Source organism: Herpailurus yagouaroundi, unplaced genomic scaffold, assembly GCF_014898765.1.
Source record: "Herpailurus yagouaroundi ecotype Mexico unplaced genomic scaffold, PumYag 193, whole genome shotgun sequence".
Classification (NCBI taxonomy): Eukaryota; Metazoa; Chordata; class Mammalia; order Carnivora; family Felidae; genus Herpailurus; species Herpailurus yagouaroundi.
In genome coordinates this window covers 3,923,601-3,939,390 of record NW_024412424.1, presented here as the reverse complement: position 1 = coordinate 3,939,390, position 15,790 = coordinate 3,923,601, and the positions used below count along the sequence as shown (strand labels likewise).

The window sequence follows — 15,790 nt, the reverse complement described above, 5'->3', positions numbered from 1 at the left end:
CTGCTTCGGATCCTCTGTCTCCGTCTGTCTCTCTGCCCTTCTCTTGCTCAAGCACCCTCTCTCTCTCTCTCTCTTCTCTCAAAAATAAACATTTAAAAATTAAAAAAAAGAGGGGTGCCTGGGTGGCTCAGTCGGTTAAGCGTCCGACTTCGGCTCAGGTCATGATCTCATGGTTCAAGCCCCGCGTCGGGCTCTGTGCTGACAGTACGGAGCCTGCTTGGGACTCTCTCTCCCTCTCTCTCTGCCCCTCCCCCACTCTCTCAACATACGTGCATAAACTTAAAAAAAAAAATCTCGGGGCGCCTGGGTGGCGCAGTTGGTTAAGCGTCCGACTTCAGCCAGGTCACGATCTCACGGTCCGTGAGTTCGAGCCCTGCGTCAGGTTCTGGGCTGATGGCTCGGAGCCTGGAGCCTGTTTCCGATTCTGTGTCTCCCTCTCTCTCTGCCCCTCCCCCGTTCATGCTCTGTCTCTCTCTGTCCCAAAAATAAATAAACGTTTAAAAAAAAAATTTAAAAAAAAAATCTCTACAGATTCCACAAAAATGATGAGGGGCCTCTATGAAACTTCAGTCAATAAGCTCATCCCTTCAGGGGTTTCCACAGTGTCCGTAAGTAGCAGGAAATGAAAGGTTGTCTTTTTTCTTAAGGGGGAGGTGTCTTTCCAAATCTCCAGCTCCGGTGTTTTTTACCTAGAGGAAGCACCTGCTGATTCTCTTGCGGTAGGAAACCTTCCATCAGGATGTAGCCTTGAGCAAATCGGAGGTCTCTTTCAGCTGTAAGTTGGCCAAGGTCACACCTACCCCTCCTCCTCCTGGTGAGGGTGGGGTGAGGCAAGAATTACGAATGTAAATAGTGACATTTCCATTTCTCCCATCTGTGAGAGGTGAGGGGTGTGCACGTCCATCTTGCTCTGATAGCTGAGGCCCCCTGGGAGCACATGCCTGAGGCAGCACGTGAATTTACTGTGTCTGCCCTTCGAGTCATTGAAAAAAGATCTTTTGGGGCGCCTGGGTGGCGCAGTCGGTTAAGCGTCCGACTTCAGCCAGGTCACGATCTCGCGGTCCGTGAGTTCAAGCCCCGCGTCGGGCTCTGGGCTGATGGCTCAGAGCCTGGAGCCTGTTTCTGATTCTGTGTCTCCCTCTCTCTCTGCTCCTCCCCCGTTCATGCTCTGTCTCTCTCTGTCCCAAAAATAAATAAACGTTGAAAAAAAAATTTTTTTTTTAAAAAAAAAGAAAAAAGATCTTTTAATGTTTATTTTTGAGAGCGAGAGACAGAGAGACAGAGCGCGAGCAGGGGAGGGGCAGAGAGCGAGGGAGACACAGAATCCGAAGCAGGCTCCAGGCTCCAAATTGTCAGCACAGAGCCCGATGCAGGGCTCGAACCCATGAACCCCGAGATCATGACTTGAGCTGAAGTCGGTCACTCAACCCACTGAGCCACCCAGGCTCCCCTTAATCCTTTTTTTTTTAAGTTTATTTATTTTTAGATCGAGAAAGACATATAGACGGTGAGTGGGGGAGGGGCAAAAGGGAGACAGAAAATCGCAAGCAGGCTCCGTGCTGTCAGCACAGAGCCCGACATGGGCCTCGAGCCCACGAACCGTGAGATCATGACCGAAACCAAAAGGACTCTTAACCGACAGAGTCACCCAGGCCTCTCTGAAAATTACTTAACCTTTCTAAGCTTCAAAGTTGTAGTTTATAAAATGGAGATAATAGGGGCACCTGGGTGGCTCAGTCCCACTGAGTGGCCGACTTTAGCTCAGGTCATGATCTCCCGGTTCACAGGTTCAAGCCCTGAGTCGGACTCTGTACTGACAGCTCAGAGCCTGGAGCCTGCTTCAGATTCTGTGTCTCCCTCTCTCTCTGCTTCTCCCCCATTCACACTCTGTCACTCTCTCTCTCTTTCTGCCAAGAATAAATACACATTAAAACATTTTTCAAATAAAAAATAAAATGGAGGTAATAAAAGCAGTATTACCTTAAACACATCTTGACTTTGAACTTCCCAAAGGGAAGGTCCTTTTTTTTTTTTAATTTTTTTTTAATGTTTATTTTTGAGAGAGAGAGAGAGAGACAGAATGTGATCAAGGGGAGGAGCAGAGAGAGAGAGAGGGAGACACAGAATCCGAAACAAGCTCCAGGCTCTGAGCTGTCAGCACAGAGTCTGACGCGGGGCTCGATCCCACGAACCCCGAGCCCATGACCTGAGCAGAAACCAAGAGTCCTGATGCTCAACTGACTGAGCCACCCAGGCGTCCCCCCCATTGGCTACAGGCTTGGCCACGTGAGTTTGCTTCAACCAATGAGATGTGAGGGGAAATGCGGGTACCACTTCCAAGCAGAAGCTTCAGCACATGTCCTGTGGTTCACCTTTCAAACACTGTCATAAGACTGGGGTGTCGCAGAGGCCTCTCCTTCAGCCTGGATCTCAGAATTAAAAAGACATGCCCCAGAGGGGTGCCTGGGTGGCTCAGTTGGTTGAGCCTCTGACACTTGGTTTCAGCTCGAGTCATGATTTCACGGTTCATGAGGTGGATCTCCGCATAGAGCTCCGAGCTGGCAGTGCAGAGCCTGCTTGGGATTCTCTCTCACCCTCTCTCTCTACCCCTCCCCCACACGGGCTCTCTAAATAAATAAATAAATAAGTAAACTTAAAAAATAATAAAAGACAGTCATCAGAACTGCAATCAACTCACGACGGATGTATACATTGAATGCAGAATAAATCTTTGGTATTCTAACCCTTTGGATTTCGGGACCACTTGTTACCGCAGCATAACGTAGCCCGAGCTGACCGACACACTCCCTCTCAAGGATATCATGAGGCATAACCTAACACGTCAGGGACTCTCTGCCATGTGCCAGATATGCGGGTCATGGAGATCCATGAAGTTCACTCTCTGACGGGAAGAACAGGCAAGCAATTGGAAAATGAGGACTTCCCATTAAAGAGAGATTCGCTTCCTTCTTCAGCCACCCTGTCATGGCATTTACAACATTTCTAAAAGCATAAATCCCAAGGGAAATGACAAATGGAAAGGAAACAATATGCTCACATTTCCCAAAGTGGGACGTAGACGGGTAACTGATTCAGCAGACCCCAAAGTGCAGAATCTAATCCCACAGTGGGGAAACTTCCAGAAGAAACTTTCAAAGGCCCAGGAGTTGGCAGCAAGTTACCTCCAGAACTAGGGCTAAAAGCTGGAGTAGCCACTCCAGCCCCAGACCAACAGAAGATAGGAATTTCTTCCCTGGTAAAGGGAAGGTTTTGAACCAGAGATCCTATTTGCATGAATAGGGAGGTGCTAAGCTGAACACAGGGAGCTTGAATAAAAGATTGATGTGCTGCCTTTTTTTGTTTTAAGTTTATTTATTATTTATTCCGAGAGAGAGAAAGGGGGGCAGGGCGCAGAGAGAGAGACTCCCAAGCAGGCAGCTCGGCACCCGATGCGGGTCTCTGACTCACGAGCCGTGAGATCACGGAAGTTGGGCGCTTAACCGACTGAGCCACCCAGGCGCCCCTAAACATTTCTTTTTTCTTTTATAATTTGTGTTTGCTCCACATCTATAAGGATATTCTCTTTGCTTTGAAGTACCAGTCTAATTTGATTCTTTTACTAACGGGAGACACTGTTCTCCTGGCCCAGCTAGGAGTGGTTCATCTTTTTCTCACTTGTTGGAAATAATAGCATTTATTAGAGACCACATTATAATATCGATGGGTATAAAATCTATGAATAATGATAATATCTATGAAGAAATATTATATCTATTAATCTTCTATCCCTGAACTAATGGCACACTGCTGCTAGTTACTACACATGAGAATATTTATACAGGAGGGGCGCCTGTGTGGCTCAGTCAGTTAAGCATTTCCGCTCAGGTCATGATCTCACAGTTCGTGGGTTCGAGCCCCCCAGCGGGCTTTGCACTGACAGTGCGGGGCTTGCCTGGGATTCTCTCTCTCCCTCTCTCTCTCTCTGCCCTTCTGCCTCCTCTCTCTCTCTCAAAATAAATAAACTTAAAAAAAGAGAGAGAATATTTACGCAGGAAAATATTTAAATAAATGATGGCGAATATCACTTGTTCATTATCAAGCAGCCACTAAATGACCGAATATTTTCAAAGATTTGTGAATATGAAAACTACCTGGAAACATAATCAAAGCCGTGTAAAGTAATAAAGGAAAAACCGAGTATACAATTTTATGTATACTGTACTTTTCCGTAGGTGAAAACATTCATATGCGTGCGTGTGACCCAGGACCAAGATGAACTTGAAGGAGTAACAGCACTTAAGCAGTGGTAGAAACTCAGTCCATTATTTTTCGTTTTCAGTTTCTCCTAGAGTTCTTGTATGTTCTCTCTCTCTTTTTTTTTTTAAAGTTTATCTTATTTATTTGGAGAGAGAGAGAGCACAAAATGGGGGGGGGGGGGGCAGAGAGAGAGGGAGAGAGAATCCCAAGCAGGCTCCACACCAGCAGCGTGGAGCCCGACGCGGGGCTCAGACTCCTGAACCACGAGATCATGACCTGAGCCGAAGCCAGACGCTTGACCGCCTGAGCCACCCAGGCGCCCCTTTGTGTATTCTCTTAATAAAACGTGTTTCCAATGCTTCCCAGCCAGGAGAGGTTTGGTGCTAATTTTTGCCCTGTCCGCCGGGTGGCCGCTGACCCGTGCCTCAGACCTGTTTTCTCTTTGCGGTTTCAGATAAAATCTACGTGGTCGACTTGAGCAACGAGCAAGCCATGTCGCTCACCATCGAGCCACGGCCCGTCAAGTTCAGCCGCAAGTTTGTCCCCGGCTGCTTCGTATGTCTGGAGTCTCGGACCTGTAGCACCAACCTCACCCTGACCTCCGGCTCCAAACACAAGATCTCCTTCCTTTGTGATGATCTGACTCGCCTGTGGGCGAACGCCGAGAAGACCATAAGTACGTCCCTTTGGTTGGCGCTCCTCTGGGGCCGTGGGTGGCTCTCCCTGCCCCTCCCCATCTTCTCCATGGGGTCCACTGGGTAGGCTATAGACAGTCTGATCAGAAATGTCCCCTGCAGGGGCGCCTGGGTGGCTCAGTCGGTTGAGCATCCGACTTCAGCTCAGGTCACGATCTCACGGTCCATGAGTTCGAGCCCCGCGTCGGGCTCTGTGGCGACAGCTCGGAACCTGGAGCCTGCTTCGGATTCTGTGTCTCCCTCTCTCTCTGCCCCTCCCCTGCTCTCTCTCTCAAAAATAAACATTAGAAAAAATGTTAAAAAGAATGTGAGGGGGCGACAGGGGCAGCTGGAACAGGAGCATCAGGGAGCCGGGAGTGGAGGACAGAGCACGAGAGGAGAGACCAAAGGGAAAAGCAAGAGAGCCTGGGCGGCCTCGAGGGCAGGGCGGGATGCACCTGCTGGTCTCCTCCCTGCCTGGTGCCACGAGCTCTTCTCTTCCAGGCTGCATGGACCACCGGTACTGCCCCAGGAGGCCCTACTCCCTCCAGGTGCCCAGGGACATCCTCCAGCTGCCCGTGCAACTGCACGACTTCTCCTGGAAACTGCTGGTACCCAAGGACAGGCTCAGCCTGGCATTGGTGCCGGCCCAGAAGCTGCAGCAGCACACGCCCGAGAAGGTCTGCAACACCAGCTACAGCTACCTGGTGGCCAGCACGGTCCCCGGCCAGGACCTCTACCTCGGCTCCTTCTGCCCCGGGGGCTCCATCCAGCACATCCAGGTGAAGCAGAACGTCTCCGTGACCCTCCGCACCTTCGCCCCCAGCTTCCAACAAGAGGCCTCCAGGCAGGGCCTGACCGTGTCCTTTATCCCCCACCTCAAAGGTGAGGACGGCTCCCTCTGTGTCCCCATCTCCCTGCCCCTCGCTTGTCTGGGCATCCCTCTTCTGTTGGGTGGGCGATCGCCTTCACTAAGTTGTCAACTCGAAGGGAAGGGGCAGCTGAGAGTGGCCAGGTCCTGGCGCAAGAAATGTGACAGACTGGGGAGCCCTCCTCCTGACTCTGCCCTTAGCCTCGTGCGGAAAATTCCGGGAGGTAGAAATAAGTCTCTGACAGTGGGAGGTGACGGGTGGCGGGCAGAAGAACAAATCATCCGGTTCAAGTCTGAAAGCTTATTTATTTTGAGAAAGAGAGGGAGAGAGTGCAGGCAGGGGAGGGGCAGAGAGAAAGGGTGAGAATCCCAAGCAGCCTCTGCACTTGGAAGGCTCAACCTCCTGAACCTTGAGATCACGACCTGAGCCAAGATCAAGAGGCAGATGGACACTTAACCAACTGAACCACTCGGGCGCCCCAACCAAGACTCTTATCTGAAGTCCACTTCGTGCTTTGTTCCCAGAGGCCTGAGTGGGGAGGGAGAAGAATCTTTGGCCATAAGATTAAGGTCAGCCTTTGGGCACCTGAGTGGCTTAAGTGGCTTATCCAGAGTTGGCTAAGCATCCGACTCTGGCTCAGGTCCTGGTCTGCAAGTTCGAGCCCCGCATTGGGCCCTGTGTTGACAGCTCAGAGCCCGGAGCCTGTTTCAGATTCTGTGACTCCCTCTCTCTCTGCCCCTCCCCCACTTTTGTGCACTCTCTCTCTCTCTCTCTTTCTCCATCTCTCTGTCTCAAAAAATAAATAAACCTTTTTAAAAATTAAAAAAGAAAAAAAGATTAAGGTCAGCCCAGGCTGCCAGATCTCTCCAAGGCTACCCAAGAAACCCCTTCTGGGGGCTCTTTGAAAACAAGACATACTCCGTGCAGGGTGAATGCTGGGGTTTTGTCTCACTTGAAGGCCAAGAATGAATCCAGTTATGTGCCGGAGGCTCTTCAGCTTTGCAATTCTCCCATTCTTTCCAGAACCCCAAGTGGGTTTTTCTTTTAATGTTTATTTATTTATTTTTGAGAGAGACAGAGAGGGCACAGGCGAGGGAGGGGGAGAGAGCGAGGGAGACACAGAATCCCAAGCAGGCTCCGGGCTCTGAGCTGTCAGCACAGAGCCCGACGCGGGACTCGAACCATGATATCGCGACCTGAGCCAAAGTTGGACGCTTAACCACCCAGGCGCCCCAGAACCTGAAGTGTTTTCATCTCTGAAACAGAAATCGCTGTTTACCAGTCCCGCTGGGAGCAGCGCATCGGGTGGACGTTAGTTAGCTGGAGGGCGTTTCTGAAAGGAAGCTTCCAGAGACAACCAGCGGTTTGGCAAAGGAGCCTCTTTTTTTGTTGTTTGTTTGGTTGGTTGGTTGGTTGGTTTTGTTCAAGATCTGAGCACCTGACCTGAGACTCTAACCTTGTGCTGACCAATACTCACTGGCCACGTGTGGCAATTTATATTTAAATTAATAACAAAATTAAAAATGTAGGTCCTGTCACATCAAGCACTTTTCCGGCCTTCCACAACGCACATGGCTGTGGCTCTGCCCCCGGATGGTGTAGATAGAGGCACCCAGGAAATATTGTAGGTTCTGTTCCAGTCGACTGCGATGAAGCAAGTGAAATGAGTTTGGTTTCCCAGCGCATGTAAAAGTTATATTTACACCATACTGTAGTCTAAGATAAATAAAAATAAGATTTTTGTAAGCAAAAAAAAAAAAAGTTATTGCTTAAAAAATGCTAACCATTGGGGCGCCTGGGTGGCTTACTCGGTTAAGCACCTGACTTCGGCTCAGGTCATAATCTCACGGTTCGTGAGTTCGAGCTCCGTGTCGGGCTCTGTGCTGACAGCTCAGAGCCTGGAGCCTGCTTGGGATTCTGTGTCTCCCTCTCTCTCTGCCCCTCCCCAGCTCGCACTCTGTCTCTATCTCTTTCAAACGTAAATAAACGTTAAAAAACCATTTAAAAAAATGCTAACCATCGTCTGAGCTTCCCGCAAGTTGTAATCGCTGATCACAAGATCGCCGTAACAAACACAACAATGAAAAAGTTTGAAACGTCGCGGGAATCACCAAAATGTGACACAGAGACATAGAGTGAGCACATGCTGTTGGAAAAATGGCGCCACAGATTTGCTGGACGCAGGGTTGCCACGTTTTTCAATCTGTAAAAAACGCAGGATCCGCAAAGTGTAGCAAAATGAGGTGAGCCTGTGAGAAACTTTAACGTCACCGCAGAGAGCTCTGTTGGACGACGCTAGTCCAGGCACTTGAACGTCCTCTCCTCCGTCGTTTTCCCCCTCTATTTGGGTTCAGTGACACATCTGTGTGGATTCTCTCCCCTTTCCTGCAGAGGAAGGCGTTTTCACGGTGACCCCAGACACAAAAAGCAAGGTCTACCTGAGGAGCCCTAACTGGGACCGGGGCTTGCCGTCGCTCACCTCAGTGTCCTGGAACATCAGTGTGCCCAGCGGCCAGGTGGCCTGCCTGACCTTCCTCAAGGAGCGGACCGGCGTGGTCTGCCAGACGGGGCGTGCATTCATGATCATCCAGGAGCAGCGGACCAAGGCCGAGGAGATCTTCAGCCTGGAGGACGAGGTCCTCCCCAAGCCAAGCTTCCACCACCACAGCTTCTGGGTCAACGTCTCCAACTGCAGCCCTGTGAGTGGCAAGCAGCTGGACCTGTTCTTCTGGGTGTTGCTTACCCCAAGGACTATGGGTAAGGGCCTGCAAGGTCTTGTGCGGGTGGCGGTGGACGGCAGATGGGCAGCCGAAGCCTGGGGGGCAAGCCTGGGAGGGAGTCAGAAGACATGGATTTGAGTGCTGGCTGTCCATGTCTCTCAGCTTTTGCATCAGCAGTGCTGCGTAACAAACGGCCCCGGCACTCAGCGGCCTAAAAACAGCCGTTTGTTATTGCTCACGCATTGGCTGGGCGGTTCTGGTCTGAGCTGGGCTTATCCGGGTTCACTCACTCATGCACCCGTGGGCAGCTGCACGGAGCTAGAGGACTTTGCCGAGCTTGGCCGCACACTCTCACAAGTCTGGGGCCCAGCCGCAATTAGCTGGGACACTTGGGTTCCTTGGCTCTCCTCCCCACTGTCCCTTTCATTCCAGCCTGGGCCTTGTTCCCACGGCAGAAGCAGAGAGATCCAAGAGAGTCTGGGGGAAGCCTACAAGGTCTCTTGATGCTTGGGTTCGGAACTCATACACCATCCCTCCTGGAATTCTTTTGCCCTGCCCAAAGTCAAGGGGTGGACCAAACGACTCCACTTCTCGGTGGGAGGAGCCGCAAGGGTCACATAGTAAAAGACATCGTTCAGGGAGTGGGGAGAACTAGTACGTTTTTATCGTCCGTCTGTCACGGTCATTTACCATTAATCTCTCTCTGACAACTGGGGAAGTGTCTTCACTCCCCTGACCTTCCTGGTCTGTAGAGGGTGGATGGTAATAACTACCTCAGAGAAATATCAGTGGGAATTTCACGCTGGGGATTCACATGCAGGGACCTGGAAAGTGCGACACAGATGTTTGGTGTTGGCATTTTTTTCCCCAGTCCGGGGAAGCCCTGGAAAATGCCCCTGGGGGCAGGTCTCGTGCTCAGAGTTGCAGAATCCGCTGAAGGGTTCCCAGCGAGGAAACGGCCTCCATGCGGGAGGCCACCATGATGGGGCCACGTTTGCCTTTATTCCAAGACAGTCACCGAGCACCACAGAGTGTTGGAACCAGAAGGGACCGTGGAGGTGGTTTCTCCCGGCCCCTTCCTTCCCTCTCTGGAGGTCAGAGAGACTGCGTGTCTGCCCAAGCCACACGGCTGATCAGCAGCAGGAGAACTGGGGGGAACCAAAAACCACAAGTGAGAAGCTCTGTCATACTCTCAGCTCAGCTCCCGGGTTTGCTGACTCTCTCACATTCATTTTCTGTCATTAACTTCTATTTCTTTCTTTTTTTTTTTTTTTAAGTTTATTTATTTAAGCCATCTCTACACCCAATGGGGGGCTCAAACTCACGACCCCAAGATCCAGAGCTGCACGCTCCTCTGACCGAGCCTGCCAGACGCCCCATTTATTCCTGTTTCTCTCTTAACCTCACCTTTCGTTTTCCTGGTAAACAAGCAAGAAATGCTAAATCCCTGCTCAGCGTGGGTCTCCCTGTCTGATTTATTTCCTTTCTTCTTATCCAGCTGTAGGAAAAGAATAGCGTAGATGAAACAACCCTGTCCTGAACACCTTCACTGCTGACTTTTGACTCCCTGCTTTCCCTCCACCCCTGTGCTCTCCTCTCTCACATAAGCTGTGGCGACCCGGTAGATACACCCAGGGGTAGGCCCGGCATAGCCTTTGGAGTGGATCTGGTAGGGCCCCCAGTTTGTTTTAGTTACCTATCACCGTGTAACAAACAGCCTCGAGATTTAGTAGCTGAGACAATGCACCATTTTGCTTGCCCGCAATCCTGTGGGTCAGGAATTTGGACAGGACACGGCAGCGTGGCTCTTCTCTGCTCTTGGCTGGGATGGTTCACCTGGGGACAGATGTCTGGAGCCTTAATAGTCACCTTCGGCCAGGTTCCCTGGTGTATGTTCCTCACGGAGTCTCCACATGGCTGGCTTGGGCTTCCTCACAGCATGGTGGCCTCAGCGTCGTCAGACTTCTGTGGCGTCTGACTGGCTTGCCCTCAGACAGGAAGTGCAAGATGTAGCCAGGCCTGTAGAAGGCCCCGGAACCGGCGAGTCAAGAAGAGTCGAGAAGGGGGGGAAATAGGGTCCTCTCACTGTGAGGAGCAGCGTGTGTGTATGGGGGGCGGGGGGAAGGAAGGGATGGCGGCCATCTCTGGAGACTGTCTCCTCCGGTTGATCGTCGGCCCGACGCCCCCGCGTCTCCTCATCCCTCTCCCTCGTGTCTCTGCTCACAGACCTGACTGTCATCATCACAGCGATCGTGGGAGGTGGCGCCTTGCTGCTGTTTGCCCTCGGACTCATCATTTGCTTCGTGAGAAAGAAGTAGGTGGAACTTCTCAAAACTGTCTTCAGCTGCCCTGACGCCTCCTTAGATCCCACAGACCAGAGCTGTCGTGAATTACAGATTTCTTTCCTTACTCTCGGTTTCTCTCCTGAGGATCGGTGTTAGATAATATTGTTTGGAGGGGACGGAGCGGAAAAAAACAGAAAACACGGCTGGTGACACTTTGGCCTGCAGTTTTTTACACAGCTGCCTCAGCACAAGTCAGCTGTGAATCATGTACTGTCTGCTCATCACACGGTGGCCATCACCGGGGTGACCTTAGCAGGAAAACCATCACGTCGGCCCCGCCAGACCGGGCCTCTGAGCCTGTGTCCTCTGTCCCCTTGAGAGCAAACGTATGCTGCCCCCCGCCCCCCCCCCCCGCACGGCGTGTTCCCCTCCGGTTTCTTAAACTATTTTATGTCTGTTTATTGGACTCCAGACAGGCACCAAAAAGCTAGCCCTGTGGGCGAGAGGAAGGAAGACCCAGTTATCTGACTCAGTCTCCCCTCCCTCCCCCTCGGGGTGACGGCTGCTGTTTCACGAAAGGGAAGCGTTGACCTTTTTAGACCTAATATACGCTGCTACCAGATTTGATCAGTTCTGCTCGTATTTCTGACGAAAGCCGTGAGGAATGGGGGGAAATTGTTTTCCTTAGCACGACTCAACCTTCCAACAAGCCAACACGAAATTTTTTTTTATTAACTGGGGCCATGAGCACACAACCGAAATTCCTGACCAACAGTGAGACTGTCCAGAAATGTCTCTGCTGATGAGGAGGGGGCCGCCCACGGCCGATCCGGGGAAACACCTCTTCTCCATGAGATGGGATTGTATATATATCGCACGGGGAGAAAGGACTTCTTTTTGTGAATCATCGATTTATGGTTTCTCTGGGAAGCTTCCTTGTCTGGGGTGCAGTCTCTTCCACCCAGACCAGAAAGCTCCGTGTTAACACTGGGCCCCTGCCCATCAGGAGGGAACCGGGCGACGAGAGGGTCCGGCTTCTGGCCTGAGGGTCGCCGGCCCCGGCCTTGCGGTGGGGGAGGCCACCGGCTGTAGGAGGGCAGGGAGGTTCTGCAGTGAGAATGACGGCCTCCTGGACATTGGGGACCGTGCACAGTGCTGGGGATGCAACAGTGAGCAGGACAGAGTCTCTCCCACCGCCCGGTGTGGGGGCAGAGGGACGAAATGAAGGACCAGCTTCAGAACTGCCTAAAAAGAGCGTTCGCGGAGAGCATCGAGGCTCTGCGAAGCACGAAGGAGGGGCGTCCGTCTCAGGGCTTCAGGCTGGAGCCTTCGGAACCCATCAGTCCAGCCAGACACGCGGTGCTACAAGCTAAATGTACTAGATTATTTTTTTATCTCAGAAAAGGACAGAGAGCCTGTCCACAGTTAGTGAGCCGCCAGCCTGTGCGTTATACGGTCCATTATGTTAATTGGGCTAATGTCCTCCATTTGAATCACTGGTCAGCTAAAAAGCCAGCGTCCCCTGCTTTTGGCTCGTGGTGATGGAGGGCGAAGCTTTGTTTTCCGTGGCGGCGAGTGCTAATGCCCGTCCACGCCCAAGGACCAAAGAACATTACAAACCAAAACTCTGGCATCCCGGCCTAAATGGTGTTTTCTTTTGAGCTCTTTCCCCTTATGCAGCTTCCTGCATAAGGAAGGGGCTGGACCCCTCTGCTAATACTGACTTCCATCGTCCCCGGCTCCAGCTAAAAACTCGGATACAGCCTTCCATCCTGAGTCTCCTATGTCCTGTCCTTGAGAATGCAGACGGTCAGAGTTCTACCCATGCAAAGGAGGGGTGAAGCCTTAAGCTACGGGAAGGACTGAGTCGTAGAGGATTGGCCTGGGCATGACCGCACCTGATGTGGTCGGGGTGGGGCACGGCCCTTTCTCGTAGGACAGAGGGGAGCTGATTGTCAGATGTTTCCGCCCCGGGCTAGTGCGCATTCGCCGAAGCACATCCAAGCGCAGACAGTGTTAAAACGGGCACTGTCTCCACCACCCTGTTTCCACTGTGAAGACTGGAGACAAAAGCTGGTCCCCTTTTTTGTTTTTTTAGTGTTTATGTATTTTGAGAGAGAGAGCATGTGAGCAGGGGAGGGGCAGAGAGAGGTGAAGACAGAATCCCAAGTGGGCCCCACACTGTTAGCACAGAGCCCAGCGCGGGGCTCGATCTCACAGACCGTGAGATCATGACCTGAGCCGATATCAAGAGTCAGATGCTTAACCGACTGAGCCACCCAGGCGCCCCAGAAGCTGGTCCCCTCTAAATTCTAAGGACAGGAGTTTCCACTTCAAGGACCGAGGGATTTGAGAGACTTGGGGGAGATGTGTGGGAACCCCAAAGTGCCCGAGTTCCGGTAGGGGCTCTACAAATGGAACACAGCTAAGGTCGTTTCCTTCCTGTCCTGTTCCCTTTCTGCCGGTAGGAAAAAGAAGACAAGCAAAGGCCCATCTGTAGGCATCTACAACGGCAACATCAACACCCAGATGCCGATGCAGCCAAAAAAGTTTCAGAAGGGACGAAAGGACAGTGACTCCCACGTGTATGCAGTCATCGATGACACCATGGTATATGGCCATCTGTTGCAAGATTCCAACGGCTCCTTCCTACAGCCAGAGGTGGATACCTACCGGCCGTTCCAGGGTCCCACGGGGGACTGCCCTCCCTCCCCACCCCTCACAGGCTCCAGGGCCCCGACTGCAAAGCTGACCGTAGACGAGCCATCCCCCAGCTTCCCTGCTGAGTCTGAGAGTGAACCATATACCTTCTCCCACCCCAACAACGGGAACACAGACATTCCCTTGCTGGACACCCATGAGCCCACGGAGCCTGGGGAGTAACGTGGACCCATCCCAAAGACTTTTGCTGAAAGCGGGGCACTGAGACACCCTTTAGGGGCCTCCAGCAGAAACCCTAAAGAGGAGTTTTATGGAAGGAACAGCAGGAGGTTTTACTGGACGCCACCAACCCCTGATTTCCAAGCCGGCTTGTTCCGACAATGGGACGTTGAAAGTGATGAACGCCCTACCTGGATACAGTCGTCCCAGTCCGTAACCTTCTGAAGCCAGGTTGGGTTGTAAACCAGCCGTAGGGAGAGGGGAGGGCTGTGAGTCACCCCGTACGAGGTTGTAATGAGCTCTGGATCTGGATTTGGAACTCTTCAGGGCGACAATATTGATCCCTAGGAGCCCATCCAAGGTCCCTGCTCCCCCTGGAGCCCCCTGGATGAAAAGGACGATGTGCCTTATTATTATTATTTATTTGGGGGTCCTGTGTATTTAAGAAGTCGAAGGTATGACCACGCAGCTCTTTTCACCTGACGTAGTGACAGCTCGCGCTCACTGGTTGGATGGCTGGGTTTTGACTTCTCCCGACCACTAGATAAACATGTGCCTGTTCCCTGGAAGATGGGAATGATTTGCGATCTGTCCAGCCAGGAAAGGGTGTGCCTGTTTGAGGGCATTGACACTTACCTGCTTTGACAAGAGGCTTCATGGTTCTCTTGCTCTGCTCGTGGTCATCCTCACTGTCCTTCAATCCCAGAAGGAAGAGAAATTTCCTTGAGTTGCCGTGGGTGGCTGTCCCAGCTCCAGCCGTACTTCGGTATTTAAACAGAAATGTAGAGAGGATTTGCATCCCCTAAAAGTGTTTAATGACGCAGGGGAGACTGGCCGCTGGGTTCCTTTCCTATCGCTACCGTAACCAATTATCTCAAACCCGGTGGCTTAAAACAAGGCAAATTTCTTAGCTTCCGGTTCTGGAGATGAGAAGGGCATAGATGGGTTTCACGGGGCCAGCTAGCATCAGGGTGTTAGCCCCTTCTGGAGGCTCTAGGGGAGAGTCGGTTGCCTTGCCTTTTCAAGCTTCTAGAGGCTGCTCACACTCCTTGCCTCCGATGGGGCTGGGCACACCGTGGCACCCGCACTGTCACTGGCAGGGTGACCCTGATGCCCCTCTTTCCTTCTTTCGTTTAGAAAGCCCACCCACCCAGATAATCCGGGATCATCTCCCCATGTCGAGCTCTTTAATTTAATCACACTGAAAAGTCCCCTTTTGCCGTGTGAGGTACCATATCCACAGGTTCCTGGGAATTAGGCACATCTCTGGGGAATCATCGTTCTGCCCATCATACCCCCCTGCCAGTGCAGGACAGACTATGAAATGACCCAGCCCGCCAGTGTGCTTGGTTTGGCCTAAGAATCTTTTTTATTTTTTATTTTTTTAAGAATTAGCCACTAACATTTAAAATTCTAAAATGTTTGCGTAAAAATCCGGATCGGGACGTGCGGCTGGCCTGGGGGGCTCACGCTGTCACCCAGCAGCCGCTGGCTGGAGCTGGTAAAGCAGGTCCAGTTTTAGGTGGGACACCTGGTGTCCCGGTTCAACCCAGCCTCCCCACCCCCACCCCTGCCACCACATTTCTTCTCACACTGATGCTGAGTCTGTGGCTAAAGATCAGTGTGCGTCCCCCCACCCCGCTGCAGGGTTGCTCTGTTTATAATGAAATGGAAAGTTTGGGCCCTAGATCTCTCATCGAATGAGAAGACAGGCCTCGAGGCTGGTGTGTGTTTCAGGAAAGGTTTTTCCCACACACAGCCCCGCGTCCCTCGTTCATTAATGGCCAGCCGAGCTCCTGTGGGCGTTTGCCTCTGCAGCCCCTGCTGTCCTCTGGGAGGAGAGGGATGGTGTTCCGGCTTGACAACACCATCCAGAGGTCAGTGTTTCTGTGGCCAGACCTCCTTTAAAGGTAAACCGGCTTCATCGTGTTCGGTGAATTCACCCGGGAAACACCCGGCCTAGACTTTGCTACTTTGCCTCCGTGAGGACTTGGGCAGTCTCCGGACTGGTGTATCTTCTGAGGCCTCTTGGACTCTTTCCAGAAGGAAGAGTCGGTTGTTTTAGTGATGACCTTGGTGGTGCCCCCGGCAACTTTCCCTTC

At 52.0% G+C, this 15,790-nt stretch overlaps 1 protein-coding gene across 1 annotated transcript in view; it reads left to right on the top strand.

Annotated features, from left to right (window-relative positions):
* CDCP1 (CUB domain containing protein 1) overlaps window positions 1-15,463 on the top strand; it is a 58,318-nt gene extending 42,855 nt beyond the window's left edge. The window contains exons 5-9 of the mRNA XM_040445095.1: window positions 4,712-4,933; window positions 5,436-5,816; window positions 8,195-8,560; window positions 10,750-10,837; window positions 13,277-15,463. Coding sequence (XP_040301029.1) covers window positions 4,712-4,933; window positions 5,436-5,816; window positions 8,195-8,560; window positions 10,750-10,837; window positions 13,277-13,691 — 1,472 coding nt within the window. The 3' untranslated portion in view covers window positions 13,692-15,463. The remainder of the gene's footprint in view (window positions 1-4,711; window positions 4,934-5,435; window positions 5,817-8,194; window positions 8,561-10,749; window positions 10,838-13,276) is intronic.
* Window positions 15,464-15,790: the final 327 nt, after the last annotated feature.